The 22397-nt window shown below is 40.1% G+C and overlaps 1 protein-coding gene across 1 annotated transcript in view; it reads left to right on the forward strand.

Moving 5' to 3' along the window:
* The window catches only part of gabrb4 (gamma-aminobutyric acid type A receptor subunit beta4), a 66926-nt gene that overhangs the window by 44163 nt on the left and 366 nt on the right, over positions 1-22397 (forward strand). Inside the window, exons 4-7 of the mRNA XM_071915213.2 lie at positions 13622-13704; positions 17705-17842; positions 19715-19867; positions 21104-21360. Of these exons, the coding sequence (XP_071771314.1) occupies positions 13622-13704; positions 17705-17842; positions 19715-19867; positions 21104-21360 (631 nt within the window). The remainder of the gene's footprint in view (positions 1-13621; positions 13705-17704; positions 17843-19714; positions 19868-21103; positions 21361-22397) is intronic.

The following is a 22397-nucleotide window of genomic DNA, read 5'->3' on the forward strand; positions in this document are numbered from 1 at the left end:
GTACATGCAGTCACTACCCTATGGCTAAACTAGTCAGATTGTAGGAGTGCATCAGTGTATCCGTTTGAAAACCATGTATCCTGTAACAAAAAAGAATTGCCATGGACTAAAATGGGTCACTGACCTATCTTTGCTGGGCCTACCTAAGATAAGACAATATGTTTTCCACATAAGATAAGGTGACACTTTTTCTGGATCCTGGACCCCAGAATGAGACTATGGGTAAATGCAAATCTGGCAATAGATACCGGTACAGGACCATTGCAGGGAATGAAAAACAAATTCCACCGTCTTCACTGATGTCCCGCAAGAGTACCTGTAAACTAGGCATTCCCACAGTGTACATGGCATGAAAATGTCACAGCAAGTGTAGCTAACTTTACAATTTTTTTAAAACCTGAGATCTACAGAAACTAACTAAGCTGTAAACCTTCATCCCTTTTACTCATGTCAGCAAGTAGGTGTTAAATACTGGCAGTTTGTTGGAAACATGGATACACAGCATTACAGACCAAGCTCACCTTATAGCCTACATAAGACACCAGTGGACTATATGCTTGGCAGCTAGCAAGTTCAGAAAATGCGTTTCTAACCTTGGGTGCAGCCTTTATTTTGCCAGAAATTTCAAAGGAGAAGAAAAATATGACCGCTTTACAGGGAATTCCAAATTGTGAAATAAAAAAAATAAAAAAACAGTGTCCAGCATGGAGTAGGGCTTAAGAGACGCGTGAAGTTTAAACTGAATGTGGATTTGCGTTATGTAGGTTACACAGCATGGTGAGGATGTATGCAGGAAACATAGACACTACTAACCTGTTAGGAGTCTACTGCCTCTATTTTTTCTCTTTCTCTACTTCATTCCAGCCATTAACAAAACACTGCAATTCATAATTCAGTGTCGGTCACACAATTAAGATGGATATAGAAGTCTATCCACACATAGACTTATCAACGTGAATGATGGATGTGTCTCCCAGCAAAGCACATCAATTCCAACTAGTCGCAGACATGGCATAGCCATTAGCAGCTGCATGAAGTTCAAAATCCAATTAACTATATATTTCTACTCAAAGGTAACATAACTCTTTGGGGAGTCATAACATACCATTTTATTAAGACCCAGGAAATTTGGATGATAGACTTAGAAGAGAAAGTTGACAAGTTTAATGGAAAGGTGACTAATGCGAGATATCGAAATTAGAAGTAAAAAATGCAAAACTTTCTGACTGCCCAAAGCCAATTTGGCACCACTTTTAATATCCCATTCCATCCATTGATGGCTGTACTTGATAGTAGTGCAGACACACAATCAAGATAGCATGTCTCTACATCTACCTGTGCTCATCTGTAGGGCAAAGCAAACATGTATTTTCATAATTCTTCATAACTAAGCCTATTAAAGGAAGGTGACACCAGGAGGGTTAATGGACATAAACTCGCTTAACCATGCCCATACATAGTCCAGAATAGCCCTGTTGAGACTGGCACCCACACAGTGTAGTGCCAGTGCCAGTTTTTTAATGGAACGACAGTGCCAAGTCGTTCCATTAAAAAAACGTGTGTACAAAATCTTGGCGGCACTTTGACTTAATTTGGGCAAGGTTTCCAGACCAAATTTTGCCAATCTGATAAGCTTTCTGAAATCCTTGAATCCTTTTCTGTTACACAAGTAAATCCTATTGTTTGAAAGTATTTGCAATAAAGTATAAAATCTCACCTTTGTGTCATAGGGATGTCTTAAAAATGGCTGCCACTCTTCTACGCCTCTTCCCTGTGAGCTGTAAAACGTTAGCCCCGTTGGGGCCTCGCCGCGTAGCAGAGTGGCAGCCACTTTTTAAGACATCCATATGAAAACGACTAGGACAAGCCACACAAAGGTGAGATTTTATACTTTATTGCAAATACTTTCAAACCATATGATTTACTCCTGTAACAGAAAAGGGTTCAAGGATTTCAGGAAGCTTATCAGATTGGACACCTTGCCGTGTACCAATTTCACCAGAGAAATAGAGTTGCCAGGTTGCAGAAATTCATGCCTTGAGCTACACTGAGCACTAGATACATCTCTAGACCAATGGCATTATGTCAGGGTGTGGCTAGTTCAAAAATGGTGTGGTCAACCAAGACAAGAGAGGAGAGAAATACATTGTTTACTTAGCACAGTACGATAGCTATGGTACCTTAGCTGGACTAGCCTAGCGATAGTTGGCAATGAGACCTAGAAACTGTAAATAAAAAGAGAAAAAGGAACTGAACATGCCTGTCCCTTGTTTAGCGCTCGATTGTACGACTAGGTCAAAACCCAAGGAAAGTTTACATACTTTGTCTAAGCGGAAGCTGAGCCTTTGTTGCCAATGGCAACGTCTCCGCAGTTCGCAAAACATACGACAATATTAGCTCTTCATAATAACGTTATCTAAAGAGTTATTGAGCAAAAAGTCATAGCACAGCATAAAGCATAGCAAAGTGCATGCAAGTACACAGATATGCACAGTCCATAGGTCAGGGTCAGGTACAGAATCAGTCAGTTTATGTGCATAATATTTGTCAAGTTAGCATAGTGTAGCCAGTTGAAGGAACTTTTCGGTCTGCTGGTGCCTGTCCCTTCCCCCATTTAATCCTGTTGGTTGTGCAGAGGAATGTTTCTAAGATGCTGCTGTACATGTGTATGTCGACAAGTAGGTGTTGAGTAACATATAATGATCCCTGTTCCTTGTCAGCCATGAATTCAAGCAAAAACTGTGCACGGTCCCATTCATTGCAGCATACTCTCAGTCTCTGTGGGCACGGCAGTGCAATATCCACACTAGTCACTGTTAGCCGGTGCCTCTCCAGCTCCTCCGTCTGTCCCAGTGACACCTTCCCCCGAGGCAGCAGCTTGACTTGTGGCGGCAGCTCGTTCTTGCCTCCTTTACAAAAATCTCCTCCGCAGTGTATTGTTGTTCAAACAAATATGGCTGAAGTGTGGACTCGATAAAATATGGTTGAAAATGCTGTTGTCCATTACATTTTCGACAGTAGCATTGCTCTATGCAGCCACAGTTTGCTCAACTTTTGGAAAGCAGAGTTCGCTAGCTAACTGGCTAATATGCTAGCCTTCTGCAACAAGTGTCTGTGCATAACAAAGCAGCCCCCGTCCCTGAGAGGGGAGAGGCATGAAACCAACAGAGAGCAGTTGTAGTTTTCAAAATTACCACGCTAGGTGTCATGACGTCATTTTGCTGTAGCAAATCCTGAATCCCAGACTAATCCCTAACTTAAAGCTGTGGTAGGTAGGTTTGAAGGAAAACAGGAATATGAACACACTTCCCACCCAGCCAGTGGCAATGGGTGTGAAGATGATTGACAGCTCGGAGTGAAGCCCTCCCACTCTAAAGTTTACCTCGATTGGTCAGATACACAAGCCACAAAATTTAATTTGAAAGCAAATCACAGAACAATGGCACTATCAATATTGCCAAAATTCTGACATATCATCTTGCTCAGTTATGTTCACCCAACATGGGGATTACTTTTGCTGAATTTAGACAAAATGGCAATTTATAAAACCTACCTACAGCGGCTTTAATAGACCTTTTCACAGCATGGTTGACATACTTCCGTAGGCTACAGATCGGTTCTCACCATTGCCAGCAATGTTAAAAAACGAACTTTCTGTGGCCTCCAACTCTGTCTGTGATCACTTATTTTCAACATATTTTTCACACACTACAGGTGTTGTCATTGACATACATTTCTATTTCTGTTGTCAGACAGCTGCAAGTGATTTGATAGAGGGTCACAGAATGCTAACAGCACAGAAATTACTGTTAGCCTTAGCCAGTTAGCATTTTGCTTTTATTGAGATGTTCACAGATGTTGGAAAAATGTGCACCCTACATACACGTTATATATTTTTATATAATGGTAGGATAGCCAGCTGGCCACTTTCCTATCAATTTTAAACTGTAAATATTCAATCATAATTTACAATTTAAATTTGTTAACATATGGGTGGCACAGTGGCTCAGTAGTTTGCATGGGTTTCCTCCAGGTGTTCCGGTTTCCTCCCACAATCCAAAGATGCAAGTCAGTTGGAATGGAGGCCCTGTGCCCTGTTCCCCTGCTTTCTGCCCGGTGCATGCTGGGATAGGCTTGAGCCCCTCAGGACCCTGAGTAGGAATAACTGGGTAAAGAAAATGAATGAACATTACATTTGCTGTAGCCTTTTCAGATGATGATGAGTGTACACTGTTTCATGTGAATGCAAGGTGCTTACTTTTTAATTTAGTCCCATGAATAATATCTCATTATAATACTCATTTGAAATGGTCTATTCTAGTGTGACGTCAGCTCATTAGTACAGTTATTTAATGAGACTGGGTTTATTTGATAACTTTATAAATTTATTGAATGGCAGAAGCAAGTTATCAAACAGCTAATGTTTCAGTAGAGAATGTTTTCTCTCCTCAGCGTTTTCCCCAAAAGTGGCCATGGCTTGTAGTTTATGAATGAAAGGGGGGAGGCATGATTGTGAATGTGTGATTACACAAATTCAAGGCAAATCTGGAAAACTGCTCCCCTGGAATTACTTTCGTTTTTTCAAAACCCAGTTTAAATGATCATTTTTATTTAGTTGAGAGATGATGTAGCTGAATTTTTGCCTATTAAGCACCATCTATCAATGGGAACATTTTTGTGATGATGAGGGAGGAGGCTGGGTCTGAAGGCTGATGGATGGAAAGTTATTCAATAGTAGAAGTTGAAGTCACCGGAAAGTGTGGGGTCTGGTGTACAGGCGTTTTTCTGTAGCTTGCCCGTGAGTTGAGAGCCTGAATGATCATTAGCAAACTGACTCTCCAGTTTGGCGCTGTACTGGGACTTTGGAGCATTGGTGGCCTTGCTGAGCTGGGTTTTTGCCAGGTGTTCTTCCTCTCTTCCCATTCCTGTGAATCTGCTCTTTAATCTTCCTCAGTTTATTAAACTATTGGCATAGCATTGTGGTAGTACAATGATCTTCTTTGGTATGCAAGCTGCCTCACAGAAAAGGATACAGGAGTAGACTGTGTGTAGGTGTAAAAACTATTGCTCACATATCTGAAGTCCTCCCTGTCTGTAGTGCTGGGATCCACCTCCAGACTGCTTTCAGCGGTTGTGTAATGTTGGCACTAACTGCACCAATGCATGGTCAGAACTGCTAAGAGTAGCCTGTAAAAATGAATGAAATGCACCTTTATGCCAATGGCCAAGCAAAATCTGTACAAAAGATCCTTTGTCACTTGTGCAATCAGCCTCCTCAACAAAACTATTTATTTTTTTGCTGTGTGATTATTTTATGTAACTGTATGAGTGTGACGTTATAATTTATTGTACTGACGAGACCAAAGCCACAGCCAGACGATAAAGTTATACTGTACTGTATAACTGCTAATGGTAAATTAAAAGTGATCCAATGTTTCTTCTTCAGGTGCTAGGCTAGTTGACCAGTTGTTTATTTTGTTTGTGAAATTACAGTGACTGAGTGTACTGACCATTAGATTTCTTTGGAGCTGGTTGGAGCTATAGTAGAGTACAGAGACGAGCATCCTGTTTATAGTCGTGTCTCCTTCACGTAACTGTTTCGTGCTGGGAAAACATAAATGTAACACTTTACATTCCACCAACACGTAATTTGCTGTTAACATGTCGTGTTCATTTCACGTTTTTCTGTGAGATTAATCTGGCAAATCCATTATTCTCAATGTGGGCACGCTGCAGGCGCGCTGAAAAGCGAGAGCGGCGCGGTCGTGGTGCGCAGGCGTTGCGAGGCATCTTTTTTTTTTTCAGGCCATGGTGTCCTGAGATAAAAATATCTCAACTTTTTGGAACCCGCAAGCGCACCGCATGTCACATAGCCTGAAAGCCTGAAATAAGCCTTGAATCACTCACCATCCAAACGAGGGTCCAGGATCTACCGGTGATATTCTCCGTACTCTTGTATAATTCATACGCCACGTCATCATTCATTCAGTTTGTTTGTGATACGGGACATTCACTATCGAAACCACATATGTCATCAATCAAGCATGCCAGTCATATCCCAACCTCATCCCAAATTGGACTCTGCCTTGTGTTTGATACCTCTAGCATTTTGACTAGTCATAATGTAAAAAAAGAAATCTTAATTTAGCATTTTGACTAGTCATAATGTAATAAAAGATATCTTAAATTAGCATTTTGACTAGTCATAATGTAATTACAGATACCTTAAATTAGCATTTTGACTAATCATAATGTAATTAGAGATATCTTAAATTAGCATTTCGACTGGTCATAATGAAATGAAATATCTTAAATTAGCATTTTGACAGGTCATAATGTAATTAGAGATATCTTAAATGCCAATTTACAATATCTCTCATTACATTATGACTAGCCAAAATGCTACTTTAAGATATTTCAGATATCTGTAATGAGAACTACTGGAACTACCACTACTAGGCCTGTACTGCTGCAGCAGCTGTAGTAGTAGCAGCAGCAGCAGCAGTGTTGTTGCTTGCCACTACTGACTAATACCACCTGGCTTAACGGTACTGCTGCAGCAGCAGGAGCAGCCGCGGCAGCACCCACCACATTCCCTGGAGCCGCTGGTAAAGCTCTTACTGTGGACTTTGACAAGGGCCTACAACCTTATAAGATAAGATAAGATAAGGTAAGATAAGATAGCACTTGATTAATCCCCTTGGGGAAATTCAGGGAAGCTTGCCTCCCTGTCGGGGAATTGAACCCCAGTCTGGCCTCTGCGTGGTAGGCAGGGATACTAGCCACTATACTAACGAGGAGCACAAACTGTTTGGACTGGCTGGCAGGCTTGCTTCAGCGGGAGGCGAACCACGTCTCTTCATACCAACCACCAGCTCTTCAACGAACCGCCATCGCTAACCGCCAGACCACACCTTTGGAGTGGTTGGCAGGTTGGCTTCAGTGGGATGTGAACAGCACCTCTTCGTATCAACCACCAACTCTTCAACGAACAGCATTTGCTAGCCGCCACGCCACCTGGTCCAAACTATCAAAATTAACTAGAAAAAGATAAAAACTTTTTTTTTAAAAAGCCGGTTTTGACAGGATTGCGATCATTTGAAGGCTTGTTTTCACAGGGTCCTCATTTCTCTCAGAAACACATTTCAGTGAACTATTAACTTAATATAAGACAAAGTTTCCAAACACGCCCATCAAGCGTCCAATAGCTACTGATGTGAAATGACGACTATGTAAAAAGGTTCCCAAAGAGAGCCTCTTGCCGCAGTCCACGCAACAGCTGTACCAGCGCCCAGGGGAGTTCATACCTTACCACACAGTGTGGTAAGGTATGAAGCTCAAGACCTCCAGCGGGGCTTTTTATGCCCTGAGCTGCTGCGACCAAACACGGAATTCTGATTGTGATGTCATCAGTGCAGCTGAGACAGGCTCTGATTGGTAGAGTAGAGTCCAGCTCCCTCCAGTCAGGTCATAATGAGTTAGAATGGCGAAGCGAAGCCGTGTTCTAATTGGTGGAGGAGAAACGGCGGGCCAAGCCGCCGATTGAATGCGAAAAATGAGTTTGGATCATTTTAAATGATATTTAGCCTATTACGTAGAACTTTTTTTCTATTTGGAGATGCATGCATTTACAAGTCAAACTTTTCAAGACTAATGTATGTAAAATAAGTCAAAATGTATGTGCAATTGGATGTCACATGCTTCTTAGGTGTGTGTGTCTGTGTGTGTGTGTGTGTGTGTGTGTGTGTGTGTGTGTGATATAGGCCTAAATGTTGTCTAACAGCCTTGAAGCATAAACACACCGCCAAGCCTCCAGCTGGTCCAGCTGCACCGGGATGAAAGTGGCGAACAGGAGAAACAAGAAAAGAAATAAAAAAGAATAAATGTATATGAATAAAGTTAAGCTGTCCAAGTAATCCATTTTGTCCAACAATGTCTGATAGGAAATAATTGCAATATTTGTGTGAAGAATTCCCTGTAAGTCTCCTGTTTCCGCGGCCGTCACACTCTCTCCCTTTCTTATTGTCCTTCCCAATTGTGCAATCCTTAAAAGCAGCTTGGATACATGTAACACACACCCAGGAGGTTGCTGTGAATGGATTGTCGCGTCTGACAGCTTCGATTGAATCTGGATCTTCAGTTTAACAATTGATTGTCTTTTTGCATTCTGGCCAATGTAAGTTGAGTCATTATATTCATTTGCAATAGGAAATACAGTCAGATCAATGTCTGCTAAATCCTATACAGCTGATTCACAGTATCCTGACGCTCGGCCAAATTCATACGCCACTTCATCATTCATTCAGTTTGTTTGTGATAGGGGACATTCACTATCAAAACCACATATGTCATCAATCACCAGGCATGCCAATCATATCCCAACCTCATCCCAAACTGGACTCTGCCTTGTGTTAGATACCTCTGAACCCAGTGAGTGGGCATCAAGTTAACCAGCAAAATTAAAGTTGTAAAATAAAAGCCCTCAACTGCAAGGGACGGTAGTATTAGAACGCAGCCGGAAAAATAATCCGCTCACTCCATCTCTGTACATGGGATCATTGCTATCATGGTGTTATCCACTGTCTAATGTCATGTTCTAGCCAGGTCTGCGACAAAGAAAAAGAATAGAATAAAGCTTTGAAAGGAAAACTTACAAAACACAAGAACTGGTCCCATGTCATTGTAATGGGCATGGTCAGCATTCACAGACCTGAAAGACTTGCATCTTGACTTGCAATTATGAATACTTACAGTAAGCCCTGAAAGACTTGTGACTTGACTTGAGACTTGTCTCAAGTGACTTAAGACTTGACTTGGACTTGTACCAAAAGACTTAAAAACAGCTCTGCTGCTAAACACCTGTAGCCACACACTAATGGTGACTGCTGTTTGAATAGATGCATCACTTCAATAACATTTAGCACACACACACACACACACACACACACACACACACACACACACACACAATGTTATGGTGTGGGGTGGGGTGGGAATAATAAACTCTGTTGAATAATTTGAATTGTATCAGTCTCAAGTTCTCATTAATTATCTTCTGGATTATATTGTAATGTGCTTTTACATTAGCTTGCATTGGAGCATTACAGATCCACAATACAATGCTAGTGGTCTTTAAACAAGAGAATGTAATATGTGTGCAGTCATGCATTTCATGTAGGATAGTTGGTTGTGTTGATCTTTACTCCATTGTTAAGATTTATGTAGTTACCCTTTTTTCCAATTTGGTTCACTAATGCTAAAAACATGGTACGTGTTGGATGGGATTTTTTTAATGTTGTTGTTGCTTAGCTCCACCCCTCCATGTGAATTAAAGTGAAACATGAACTTCTAATTGGTTAAATACTCACTCATTCAAATAAACTGAGTATTATTGATACATTTGTCTTGCCTTGCCAGACCTTTCTACACACTTTCAACTCAAACTCAAGTTCCTCGTGGCACCTTGTACCAATAGTCTGCCTTCCTCCTCTCTCTCCTGATACCCTTTACCTTGTTAGTTATTGCTGTGATGACATCAACCACTCCAGTAGCCCGGTGGTGGCAGACAGGGAGATTCTTCCAATGTTGTTTGACCTCCAGTGAATTATATGTGTCCCAAAGTATTCTTTACTCCATTTTAGTGCACCTTCTGCGATTTAGCCGATACGGTAATGATAAAATCAAGTGTTTCCAAAATGAGATTGCTGCTATTTAAAAAAATAAGTGGCACCCACTCTTAAAAAATAATTGTCAGCACAACTTATAGCTTCTTTAAGGGACCATTTCTGCAGCAACAGGTGTTGTGTTGCACCTGTAACTGTTCTGTCTTTAGATTTTGTTAGCAGTCTTACATTTGAATTTCTCGTTGAGACAAGATAGTACCTCAGACACCCCTTCTCATACAGTGCTGCATTGCTAAGGCAGCGTGGCGCTCCTAGCCATTTTCTTGCTAATCATTCTCTCCAACTTCTGTCTTTGTTATGGGTAACTCAAAATCCACATGAGCCTGTAGACACCACCACTTGAGTTTGTCTGTTAACATTGACTCTCTATGCACTCTAAACCTCTTATCACACCATGTCCTAACCCCTAAATCTGCTTTTTGTCTTCAAAATAATCACTGTCTGTTCTAAACTCTGTGAAAGTCTGGCATCCCTGCTTTTTGCACTGAAGTGTCAATTAGATGGTTCTTTTCTGAGTAGTTTGTGATTTTTTGCGCTATCACACTGTAGAAACTGTTTCTCTCTACACTGAGGAGGCGCATGGGCCAAAATTGAATTATTTCTAGACCTTTTCCCATTTGGAATTTGAATTCCTCCTGCTCTCCGCCGTGATGTGGGGATTATTTGCTTCTCCCATGTTTTCTATTATACCATCCCACTAAACTTTTCACTGGCTTCTCCTATATTGTTGGAATTGCCTATTTGTCAATGTACAACAAGTTAAGTCCTTGGTTGACAAAATGATAATACTGGCTGGCTCATCTCTTTAGAGATATTGAATGACAAATTTAAGGTGATTTTTTCCCCCAAAGTGGATATATAACAGTTTATTTCTAATAGTCCTTGAGCACATCCTATTTCTTTGGTGCCGAGTCAAACGAATGTACGATTTGTAGAGAAATGGCCTTACACAGCTCGAATAAGTATTGAGCCAGGTGTAGACTGACAACTCTGTGAACACCTCCTCTCATGACACAGTACTGAGGTAAAAGACAAACAAGAAAACCCCCAAAAAACAAAGTTGGAATCACGGCTTGATGACACCAAAATGGCATGCCTTCGTTTTGATCCTGGTTGGTTAGGAACCTTTGTGGCAGTTTAAATGCAGTCTCTATTGACAGTAGGGTAGAGGCATGATGGGCCCTGGTTATAATGTGTTGGTAGACAGATAGCTTCCATTATATTACATTTTGTTGTGATTAGACTTATTGAGTAGTTACTGTAACTGCATACCACCCAATATGCATATCAATTCTGAATGATATAGATGTTATTAATGGCTATGTCATTAATGTTGACTTGAAATATCCAGTGCAAAGAAATGCTTATTGAGTGCAGTTTTTACTTTAATTGCATCACTGCTGAGAATGTGACTGACTAACCTGCCGTGGCAACACTTCATACAAATCAGACCTTTACTACGCATAGCAAATTTAGCAACTTTGTCCATTATACAGCCTATACAATGTTTGCTGGTGATATTTCTGGTGTTTGACTACTTTATAACTACTTTTGAAAAATATAGCTGCAGCTGAGTTTGCAATCGGCTGTAAATGCATTTTTTAAACTTGATTGCCAAGTGACATTTCCTATTAATGTAATTAAGCATGGTGTTGTCCGCTCATACTGTGTATCTGTAGCAGCCCTGCTGTACACTCTCAGTAGAGGAGCGTTTTGAGACAGCAGAGACGTACAGTATAGCAGAACAGAATGCAGCTTGGGCAGCTTAATGCTTGTGCAGCAGAATGCAGCTCAGTGTCATTGCGAATAATAAATATGTAGCTGTGACACATTTTGTTTATTTATTTATTTTTTTCTCTAACCTTCTGGTGCCTTCTACTATCACGGGCCCAGGAGCCCCACATGCCTGTGTGTTAATCTGACCCAGTCGACTTTAGTAGACCATATTTTGTTTTCCAATTACCCTCAGACAGCACTTTGTTCACCCCACCATGACCAATTTACAAGCGCTCTCTGTCTTTAAGCAATATCTTTCAAAATGCAAACAGCTCATTATCTATTACTAATTCTGTACGCGTAGATTTTTGTGTGCCTTTGTTCGCTACGTTGATGTAAATCTGTTACACAGCAGACTGTAGCAGCATCGGTGGCATTGGCCAAAGCATGATACATAATTTATCCAAAATGTAAAATGTGCTTTAAATGGTAAATCTTTATACCACTTCGCGTCATCCTGTAACATGCACTGCAACATAAACTGTGCACATCGAGCTTCCCCTGTGAATATGCTGGTGGCTTCTGACACAGAGATGATGAGTTGAAAATTAATTTTTCTATTTCATTTACACAGGAGGGCAGAAAGCGAGTGAAAGCTGGTATGATGAACACATACCAGCTGGTATGAACAGCACAAATGTAATTACTAAAATGTGCTGCACCAGTAAATATCTCCGTTAAATGCCAAAGACTCCTATGTATAATTTGTGGCCAGTGCTGTTTTCCTGGGCTACTGGATTTATTGAAATTGAATATACTGCTATGCATACATCATTTATAAACCTACCTGGCAGAAATTCACTTCTAGGAAGTAGCAATAAAAACGCACATCCAGAAAATCTCATACAGGTGCAGAGCAGAGAGTGATCCAAATAAAAGACAATAACTCTCCACATTGCTCCCCAAGAATGTTAGACTCAAATAATCAAAATCATCATTATTTCACCTTTTCAAAAACAGAACATCACCAAGCTGTATGCATAGAGCTGATAGGGCTTTTGGGTGATATTGTTGTGGCTTACACTGACTTCATCAACTCATGCCTCCCTAATACAGTAGGATAAACCTGCATGAATTAAAGAAAGCAAACGGGTATCTTTTTTCTTCAGATTTGGAAAGAGTATAAACTATAAACTTGCAACCAGCTATAACCAATGTTATGTTTGTGTTATGTTTACAGGATTTGGAAGTAATGTAAAATTCTTTTATCATAAGGCAACCCTGTTTAGATAAAGCTACAGTGAGAAAATAAAAATGAACATAAAACTAATTTTCAAGGTAGGGCCAGAGTTTTTCACGAGATTGAGGTCCCGCCTCATCAAGTTTTTTTGGGTGCAAATTTGCAGCATGAATTTGGTTGTCACAAGGCCTGTATTAACATTAAATCCTGGTGGCTCAGCGGTGAGCAGTGTTGCTTCACAGCAAGAGGGACCTGGGTTTGATCCCTGGCCCGACTCTTCCATATTCATTCATATTTCAAACATATTCAAGTCAGGTGGATCGGAGACTCTAAATTGCCTATAGATATGAATGTGATCATCTGTCTATCTGTGTTGGCCCTCCCTTAACTTACAGGAGAGGCGACCTGGCCAGCTTGTCTCCCTGCCTTCTGCCAAATGCATGCTGGGATAGACTCCAGCTCCCATGACCCTGAAAAGGTTTAAGCGGGTAGAGAAAATTAATGTGCTACATTAATTTTGCATTCAAATGTCTTTGAGCACACCTAATGCAAAATGGATTCAGCAAAGTAGCATTAGTTCACAGCGTTACTTCCATTGAAACCTATTGAGATAATAAATGTGGTATTGCCAAAATATTCTCAGAATAACAAAGAGAAATCTAGTTAGTGAATTATTGAACTACCGCTCCCCCTTCCATGTTTTCACAAAACAACTGCAAAATAATGACTTTTAAAGAGCTATGGCTTGAGTAAGTTTTATAACAGTTTATTATACCGCTGGCTCAGCCATCCTCTTGCTGCATTTTTGGATCCAGTTCATGTCCCTCTCTTGCCCTTTCCCTGCCTCTTCTACTTTTCACCATCAAATTAAGCAGAAATGCCATAAAATTGCCTTTAAAGACAGGTTATCAACAGTGCGTATGTCCTCATCCCATGTATTTTGGCACTGTCTAAGTCTCTGCTGTCCCTGTTTTTTTTTCAGAATAACCACTACCGCTGCTTGCATGATGGACTTGAGGAGGTATCCTCTTGACGAACAGAACTGCACCCTGGAAATCGAAAGCTGTGAGTAACGCAAACGAATCTATTCTGGACACCCCATGCGTCACTCATAAACGAACCTCCTCACCCCTCTTCCCTTAACTTACAGCTGCCTTCCAAAGCATCTTAACATGAACGTCAGAGAGACGTTTATACTAGTTATCACTGCCTTAAAATCACAGCATGGTACCTCTGAAAATTAGAGGTAGTTAGGTGTTTTTTTACTAAGCATTTCATCATGGAATATGAAACGAAGCTGCGATCTGCGGCTCTGGAGCCATTTTAAACACCATGTGTCGGCAGAGGTGATCATTTAGATCTTTTAAAGGAGCCATTTGTGGAATTATTGGCATCCTCGTCCCTATGTGTGCCATTTGTTATACATGTGTTAACTCCAAAGCCAATGACTGCTTTGACAAATGAAGAAAACATTCAAAGTGCTCGGTGATGTGTATTGATTACTGTTCCCTCAGCCTGACAGATGGACAGGGCCACCCCTGGACCTCTGAAGGGCACAAGCAAAATGTAATTCTGGGGGCCCTCACCTGACCATAGCCATGGTTCTGAACCCATAAATCACATGGGCCTAATGCGTTGTCTAAATCGATATAGTTTCATATTTGCTCACACTCACCACATGTTTATCTTCAATGGTCATTTTTAATCAATATATTTGTGAGCATTTACACTGACTCATGTTCATGCGCCCCACACAAAACTCATAGCATCTTTTTGTAACTCACTGGAATCAGCACAAATGACTTTGGATAGAATTGTTTTAAGTTTATCAGCAAAAATGATCCTATCAATCATTGAGGACTGATTGATATGACTAGGCTGAGGTGTTCTCAGATGGGCCCCACTGTACATGCAGTGCATTATTTGTGTAGAAAAAAAAGGCCGCCACATAGATGATCTTTGTCATAGAAACAGAAAAAAGGTTTTGTGACACTATAATAATAACCTTTATAATAACTTTATTTGCATAGCACCTTTCGAAACAACAGTTACAAAGTGCTTCACAGACATTAAAACAATAGAGAACCACGTACAAAGTCAAAATCAATTACAATGGTATAGTCAGTGATTTCAGTCAGTTTGGTGGAGAAGAATGGAAGATGCATCTCTTTTGAGTTTTGCTGACAACACTGAACAATATTCTAAATTCCTAAATAAGTAGTGTATTTAAACTATAAAAAACTCAGATCTCTGTTTTCTAATCAATAGAACTAGTTTGCAATCTTTGCAGGTACAACAACATCAGAGAAGGTAGAACAAAGGAGGCTTATAGGTAAAAGCCACATACAGGATTGCATACTGCAGGTTTTTCTGCTTTTTCTTCCTCTTCTCCATTCCATTCCTGTTACTGGGCTTTCACTGAACAGTATTAGCTATCTGCTCATGTAACACCACCCATGCAAGACTATCCCACTGATCAACAAGTTCAATTCTGTCTAATAATCTGAAACACTGTGGACAGAATGGGATTTTGTTTCGCCTCTTCATTTTCTTTTGTCTCATGCAGACAAATTTGACTTGTTCTGGAGTTACAACACTGCTAGTTAGGCGTCTTGGCTCTCTAGACCAAGAGCCACTGTTGAATTTACTTTCAAGAAACAGTGTTTAATATAGCAATAATACCTGAGAGGGTATATTTCACAGTGATTATGGTTAAGACCATAATGTGATGCTACAGGTATGAGACTTGGCTGAGTTTTAGTAGTTCTACTTATGTCTTTCATGCTGTTACCAACAGGTGTATTGTCTGAAAAGTTTTCTTCCAAGAGGTATACATACATAAGAATAAAAAAAGGAGAAAACAGGAAAAATTTGTGACTGAAATCACTGACTAGCTCCCTGCTTATCACAAGTTGTTGGCATAAAAACCAATAAAGTATGGCTAGTGGTGCTTTCATGGGAATTAACAGCATGGCTGGAACGCATCTTTGCGCAGTCAGATTGCTTGGCTGAACCTACCCGTTGTATAATTAAGATAATGCCGCTTTTTGTTGTTGAACTCTGGGTGAATAGTTAACAAGCCATTCCGCTGTGACATGATATTAAACAATATCATTTAAATAAATAAAAAAAAAAAGATTTGCATCAATTTTTCAAAGGCTTTAATTTAGATAAATCATGTCCAGGAGAATTATATGCTAGTGGTATAATTAAAAATTGTATTTGCTTGATCATTTTCATTGACCACCCCATCAATCAACATGCCCGTTCAATATACCACATAGTTGTTGCTGTTGTTGTTCATGATAAAACTGCAGAGTCTTTACCCTTGGGGCATCAGGAAGGAATGAAATATGGATATGCTGTGAATTAAAAGTTGCAAGAATATCTGCTATTTATGCTCATGGAACGCCCTGCGCTGCTGGGAATAGAGCACATTAACTATCAATTTGATTGATTAAGGACCAGCCGGTTGTTTCAATTTCATGGACAATGTCACGTTTCCTTACCCTATAACCTCAGAGAGAGATTTAAAGGTAATGAATCCTGGTCCCCTAGTGAGTGTAATGTCATCCGGGTCTGGAACTAGGGTAGTAGAATGTGAAATGTAGTAACACTTCTCGGACTGAGAAATTGCTCTGCAGTGAATGCATAAACTAGCCTATTGACATAAATCTACCGCTGAGGTCACACTTAATTCCATTGCCAGTTATATTGTACCTCTTGAGAATGTGCAGGAGAATAATACGAAGTGACGCATGTTAATAAATATTCATGCATAACTTTTTCCATAAAGCGTGCAGTGATGCAGCTCCGGAAGAATTTGGACAGCGGAGTGGGGAGCACAGACACTTTTAACTTGAGTCTGGAGTATGTAGGATTGTGAATCACTCAACGATTGCTCCGGTTTGTTGCAGTACTACCCTCAAAGCTGCAAATGGGCATGTTTTGACAGAAACATTACCCAGAACCCCCCCTGCCAAAACCCCTTCTCCTCCCATCATCCCCTGCTTGCCTGCAGCCCCAAATGCAGCTGCCATGTGACAAATACAAGGATTGATTTGAGAAGTTGCAGATATTAAATCAAAGTTACTGAAAAACAGTGATGAGCAGGCAGTAGAGAGAGAAGTGTAGACAGCAGCATTCTTTCTACAATCTAAAGGGATGTATTGCCCTACTGTATCACGATGTGCTGCACGAATATGCAGTAAAGACAAAGATAGGCCAGTTAGACAGCATCAAGCTAGCTAGATGGCTTGATGAAAGTTACATTTTCTCCTTGGTCGTCTAATAATAGCGTGATGATGATAATGTCTGCTGGTGCTGTTTTGCCCTAAGCCAACATGATGCTTATACCTAGCATGGATTTCGTTGTGAAGTTAACAGGCATATTTCTTACAGCTGGTATAGTAAAAAAAAAAAAAAACCTGAAGCAAATACAGAGTTGTTGTTTTTTTTTTTTTTCCTTTTTGGAGCAAAGAGTGTTTCTGCGGACGAGAGGAAGATGAGTGACTGATAGAGTGACGTGTTTGCGCAGCCTCATGCTTGGGGAGCAGAGTTTCATTTTGCTTTGCTCTGCTCACAAGCTGTGCCGGAGAGCGACGTACTGTATGATGTTTTGGCTTCATACTCTATTATTTTTTATGTGGACTGATAGAGTGACTGTGACATTAAAGGGCAGAGTGTCATTTTTAATTTGCGGGTATTTAAAACTATCAGAAATTAAACTTACTGCTGATCTTTTTGTTCACGGTTCCCTCATTTCTGCTTAGGATGTAAGTATGCAACCTATAAAGATCACAAGTATCTTGATATTGTGTGAGGTTGCTGAGCTCTGAATGACTTATAGAATAGGCAATGTATAGGCAATATAGAATAGATGTAAACAAGGTTCTGATTTGTGAAACCGACCTCCACACATGATGCTCCTGCAGCAGAGCTTCAATATAAACATGGTTAACTTTAATGGTTGTGTCTGCCTACTGATTTTGCCATTGAACTTACACCCCTCATGTTTTCACTCCCCTCTCTACTCCTCTGCCAACTCCCCCTGACCTTGACACAGATGGATATACCACAGATGACATAGTGTTCTTCTGGCAAGGAGGCGACAACGCCGTGACGGGGGTTGACAAGCTAGAGTTACCTCAGTTCTCCATTGTGGACATCCGCTTGGTGTCCAGAGAAGTCAGGTTTACTACAGGTAAGGCCTTCAGTCGTAAAACCTAACGGGGTCGAACGTGTCCATTGCATTCACAAATTACTGTTACTGTACTCGCTCTATAAATCATAACACCTCTGCATCTGTCTCTCCACCGTGAGTGGGGGCATTAAATCCATCATTGTCAGTGTTGGGAACATTATTATATTTGGAAAGTATAGAAAGACAATTTGCTTGTTTAATGGAGCAGATTGTAGCTGGCCATTTCCACATAGGCCATGTTCATAAGAAATGGACAAGTGTAACTGAAGTATAAAACACATTTCTCAGTAACTACAGGTAAACTTGTACTCAGACTGTTTAAACAGAAGTGAAAGACACTGAAAGTAGCATCATTAGATTAAGGCGTTTCTATCAGAATCAGACCCACTTCAGTTACCATGCACAATAAACATACAGGAATTGGACTTGGTGACCAAGACATATTGACAATTTACAAGGATTACAGCACAAACTGACACACAATGATAACAGGACCTCACATACAGAGCAAAGGAACTGTGCAAGACTTACTTGAGACTATACATATCATTCTATATATTCAGCATTCAATAGTCTATAGTTGTGTGTGTTCGAGCATGGTGGTATGCAGCATGGTTGCAGTTCTATGATCCATGTTTTAATCGCAGAATTGTCATAGTCGGATTTCATAGACAATGGCATAGCAATATTGTTCATACACTGATTAGGTTAGGAATCTTGCATGGGGTCGGAAGTTCGCCCCGAACACAAGAGCTTACAAAGCTATAAAAAACAATAAAAAGCAGTGTGCAAGCAATTCAGGGGGGGGAAAAAGGTGAATGTAGCAGTAATCTCATTTCAGCCGACCCTTACTACCCCATAAATAACTTCACAATTCCAAGAGGGAGACAAAAATAAAATGTAAGCGTCATTCCCATGTTTCAGTTAGGTGTAATTTATTAACATTTAGTAATGTTAACCACCATTAATCTGGGATGTATTGGTGTGCTCTTGTTTGTTTGTCACGGACTTGATGAAATATGTATGCTAAGGTATTGATTCATTAAAAGATTTACAGGATCCTGGAGATGATGAGGTCATTTGTCACTGTGTGTTCCTCATAGGAGATAGCCTTTTAGATTAAAACCATCATGCTTATCTTAAGCCTTTTTTTTTTGGTGATGAATTAGGCATGTACGAAAACTCTAGATAGAATATATAGAATGGAATATAACAATATATATATATGGCAATTTATATTGTCTCCATAGTTGTAAATATCTCACTATAGCTGAAGCAGAGAGAGCCGGGCTTGAGGATATATATTGCTTTTTTGCATCAGCATCTTATTGTTGTGCTTGTTTGAATTACAGTATATTCAACAGACCAATTAATGTCTTGCCACAACCAGCTGACATTTTTCCTTGCAAAATGTACAATGACTTACTGCACCTCGCAACCATATATATTCTCCTTACTCGTGTATTGTAAAGACACGCATTCCAATTACGCACCTTTTTAAATGCCCTTTTGGTAATGTTTAGAGGACAGAGAAAGTGCTAAAGAAAAGCAGAGCAGCTCTCTGTGACAATTCTCAGAGGGATGCTGGAGCTGCCTGCTGAGATAGGGGGTTGCAGAAAAATCTGCCGTGTTTGCGACTTTCTGCCATGTTTAATTGGAATCGAACTTGTCCCTGGAAAGGAATCCATCGCTTTGGGGAAATTAAGTGCTCCATCTGAACAAATGGAGAAATGACTACCCTGCGCGTTGTCAAAGTGCAGACTTTGGAACTCTTTAAGTTGTGGCAACATTTCCCCCTTCTCTCATTTTTACTGATGTGTTTTCCCTGCTTTCCACTTCTCCAATCTATCACTCCATCCTCTCTCCTTTAAGGTTCATATCCAAGGCTGTCGCTGAGTTTCAGGATTAAGAGGAACATCGGCTATTTCATCCTGCAGACATATATGCCCTCCATCTTGATCACCATCCTCTCCTGGGTCTCCTTCTGGATCAATTATGATGCCTCTGCAGCTCGGGTGGCCCTGGGTAAGACTCAGACACCACTGTGTTGTTTAAAGTTGCCACATTGTCACAGTAACTTAAAGTGTGTTGCTGTCACACTGAACATTGACTACATTTTCATGCACACAATAGTCAAATTATTGTCCTTACTTTGATTAAAATTTCATCAAGCGGTTTACATTAGCAGGGGAAAATGAATGGTCTGTCAATACTCCTGCCTTCATGCATTTTTCGTACTGTGATTACTGACTGACTGCATCAATCAGACACCCATAGGCTACAAGCAGCATTAATGATTTCCATTTGGTCATATTGCGCCTATGGAAGTCGCCCAGCTCTAATGCTTGAGAGGCATAAAGACCGAGTGTAAACACTGAAAGTAACTTTGAAAGTGACAGTTCAACAAGTTGAGTGATGAGTTTCAATCCCAGAACAGAGAGACATGCTTACTCCTTTTATATATGTATATATATACAGTATGTAAACATCCTAACAACCATCAAATAATACAACTAATGTCACACTACTCCACAAGATTCAATCACAATCTGAATATTTTTTATAATGTTTATGACATTTATCAAATTGACATAATTAGATTAATGTGTTTACATGGCCCATGTTGTAATTGCAGTATTGTCACAGTGTCCTGTCCAATATTTAATTGCTATTTTAACATAATGCCCAGGAACAACAATTGAAAATTAGCCGTCTGGCTAATACTGGCACATTTACAATGATGCTGATTAATATGCATTGTCTCTGTAAAAATGAAAATAAAAACAAAAATCAAACTTTGAGATACATTCATGCCAGTGGAAAATGCAAACTCTTATTGTTTTTGAGTTACCTGACTGTCCATCACAAGATGTTTGTAAATCATATGTATACTCTCCAAGGCTTTACAGTTCTGCATCTGAAGCTCTTTTGATGAAAACTTGAATCAGACTATGATGCATCGTACAATACAGCCTTATTAATAGTTTATTGGCCATATGGAGTTGTGGCAGATTCAAAGATCATATGCCTAACTATGAGAAGCGAGCATGTTCTGGCACATCAGCCTTTTACTGAACGGATGACAGTGAGTTTCATAGTGCAGCCACCACTGGACTAACCTCGGTCAGATGATGATTCATTCATGAATGCATGCTAAAAAGAATAAATGTTTTACCAAAGTGAAATATAACTTTGACTTAACTTCCCGTGCCAACATGTGTCTCATTGTGAATTCTTTGTTTCTGTGTGTGCCGTACTTAGGTGTGACAACGGTGCTTACCATGACAACAATTAACACCCACCTTAGGGAGACTCTCCCAAAGATCCCGTATGTGAAAGCCATCGACGTCTACCTCATGGGCTGTTTTGTGTTTGTGTTCCTGGCCCTGCTTGAATATGCCTTTGTAAATTACGTGTTCTTTGGCCGGGGCCCCCAGCAACAGAAGAAAATCAATGAGAGGCTGAACAAAGCCAACAACGAGCGCCCAAGATACGAAGAGAAGCGCCTGAGGGAACAGGTTTGCATCTTCATCTGCTGCCTCTCTCTTCCACTCTGCTTCTCCATGTCAATCAGAGTTCAAGTGTAAAACAACTATCTTTTTCATATCAGATTCCTAGCCATAGTCATTTTGCTCAAAGCCTGACACATATAGTCCCCAAAGTAATCTTCCAGAAGCATACTGATGCCACCACAGCCAAATATGCATTCACCACCCATCATCCATTGCTTTTCCCTCAAGCACTGACTGCTTTTTATTGAGCATAGCCTTTTTCATTGAGATAGCGACTCATCTAGTTCAACAGTGGTGTAAACATTCTCATTTCTTATTTAGGTTGTTGTCTACGTTAATGCTGTAGGCTTCATTCATTCTCACTCTGCTACCTTGTGTTTTTTTTTTAACATGTATTTTCCAACTTTCATCTCAATTGGACAAAACATCAAAATACAGGAGAAGGCATTGAAAATGTTCAATGGTAGAAGCTAAAATGGTCAGACTGAATGAAGCCCCCATGTTTTTGTGTGTGAAGTACTAAATGCTATGCTTATTCAAAGTTGTTCCTGTTAACTTTATGTCTTATGCATTGTGTAATTTTTAGAAAATGTGCTTATTTGCCAGTATTTTATAGGCGTTTTAATGTTCTCTTCATTTTTCTTTCACATTGCAAGGACTCCATTTCCGTGCCGTTTCAAACCAACACCTTCAGGTCATTTACACAGCGAAGAAATCTGTATCTCGAGGAACAAAGAAAAGTTGGGGTACATTTATTTAGAAATCATATGAGCTGTAGGACAGCGGTCAAAATAAAGTCAGATTATTTGTGTCACTTTAATGCAAGAGAAAAATCACTATTAGATTTCTGTAAAAAGAAAATATGAGTTAACTATTTAGAAAGAAGCATGCAAAAAAAAAAATACATTCCATATCATCCCTGCATTTTGCTTTAGCTTGAAAGCCTTGGGGGGGTGGGAGGGGTAATATAAGCTTCAGTAGTAAAGGGAATTTGGGGCTATCACGAGACATTTAACTCACCCCTGACCCCCAGTATCTCTCCT

Source organism: Centroberyx gerrardi, chromosome 11, assembly GCF_048128805.1.
Source record: "Centroberyx gerrardi isolate f3 chromosome 11, fCenGer3.hap1.cur.20231027, whole genome shotgun sequence".
In the NCBI taxonomy this organism is placed as follows: domain Eukaryota; kingdom Metazoa; phylum Chordata; class Actinopteri; order Beryciformes; family Berycidae; genus Centroberyx; species Centroberyx gerrardi.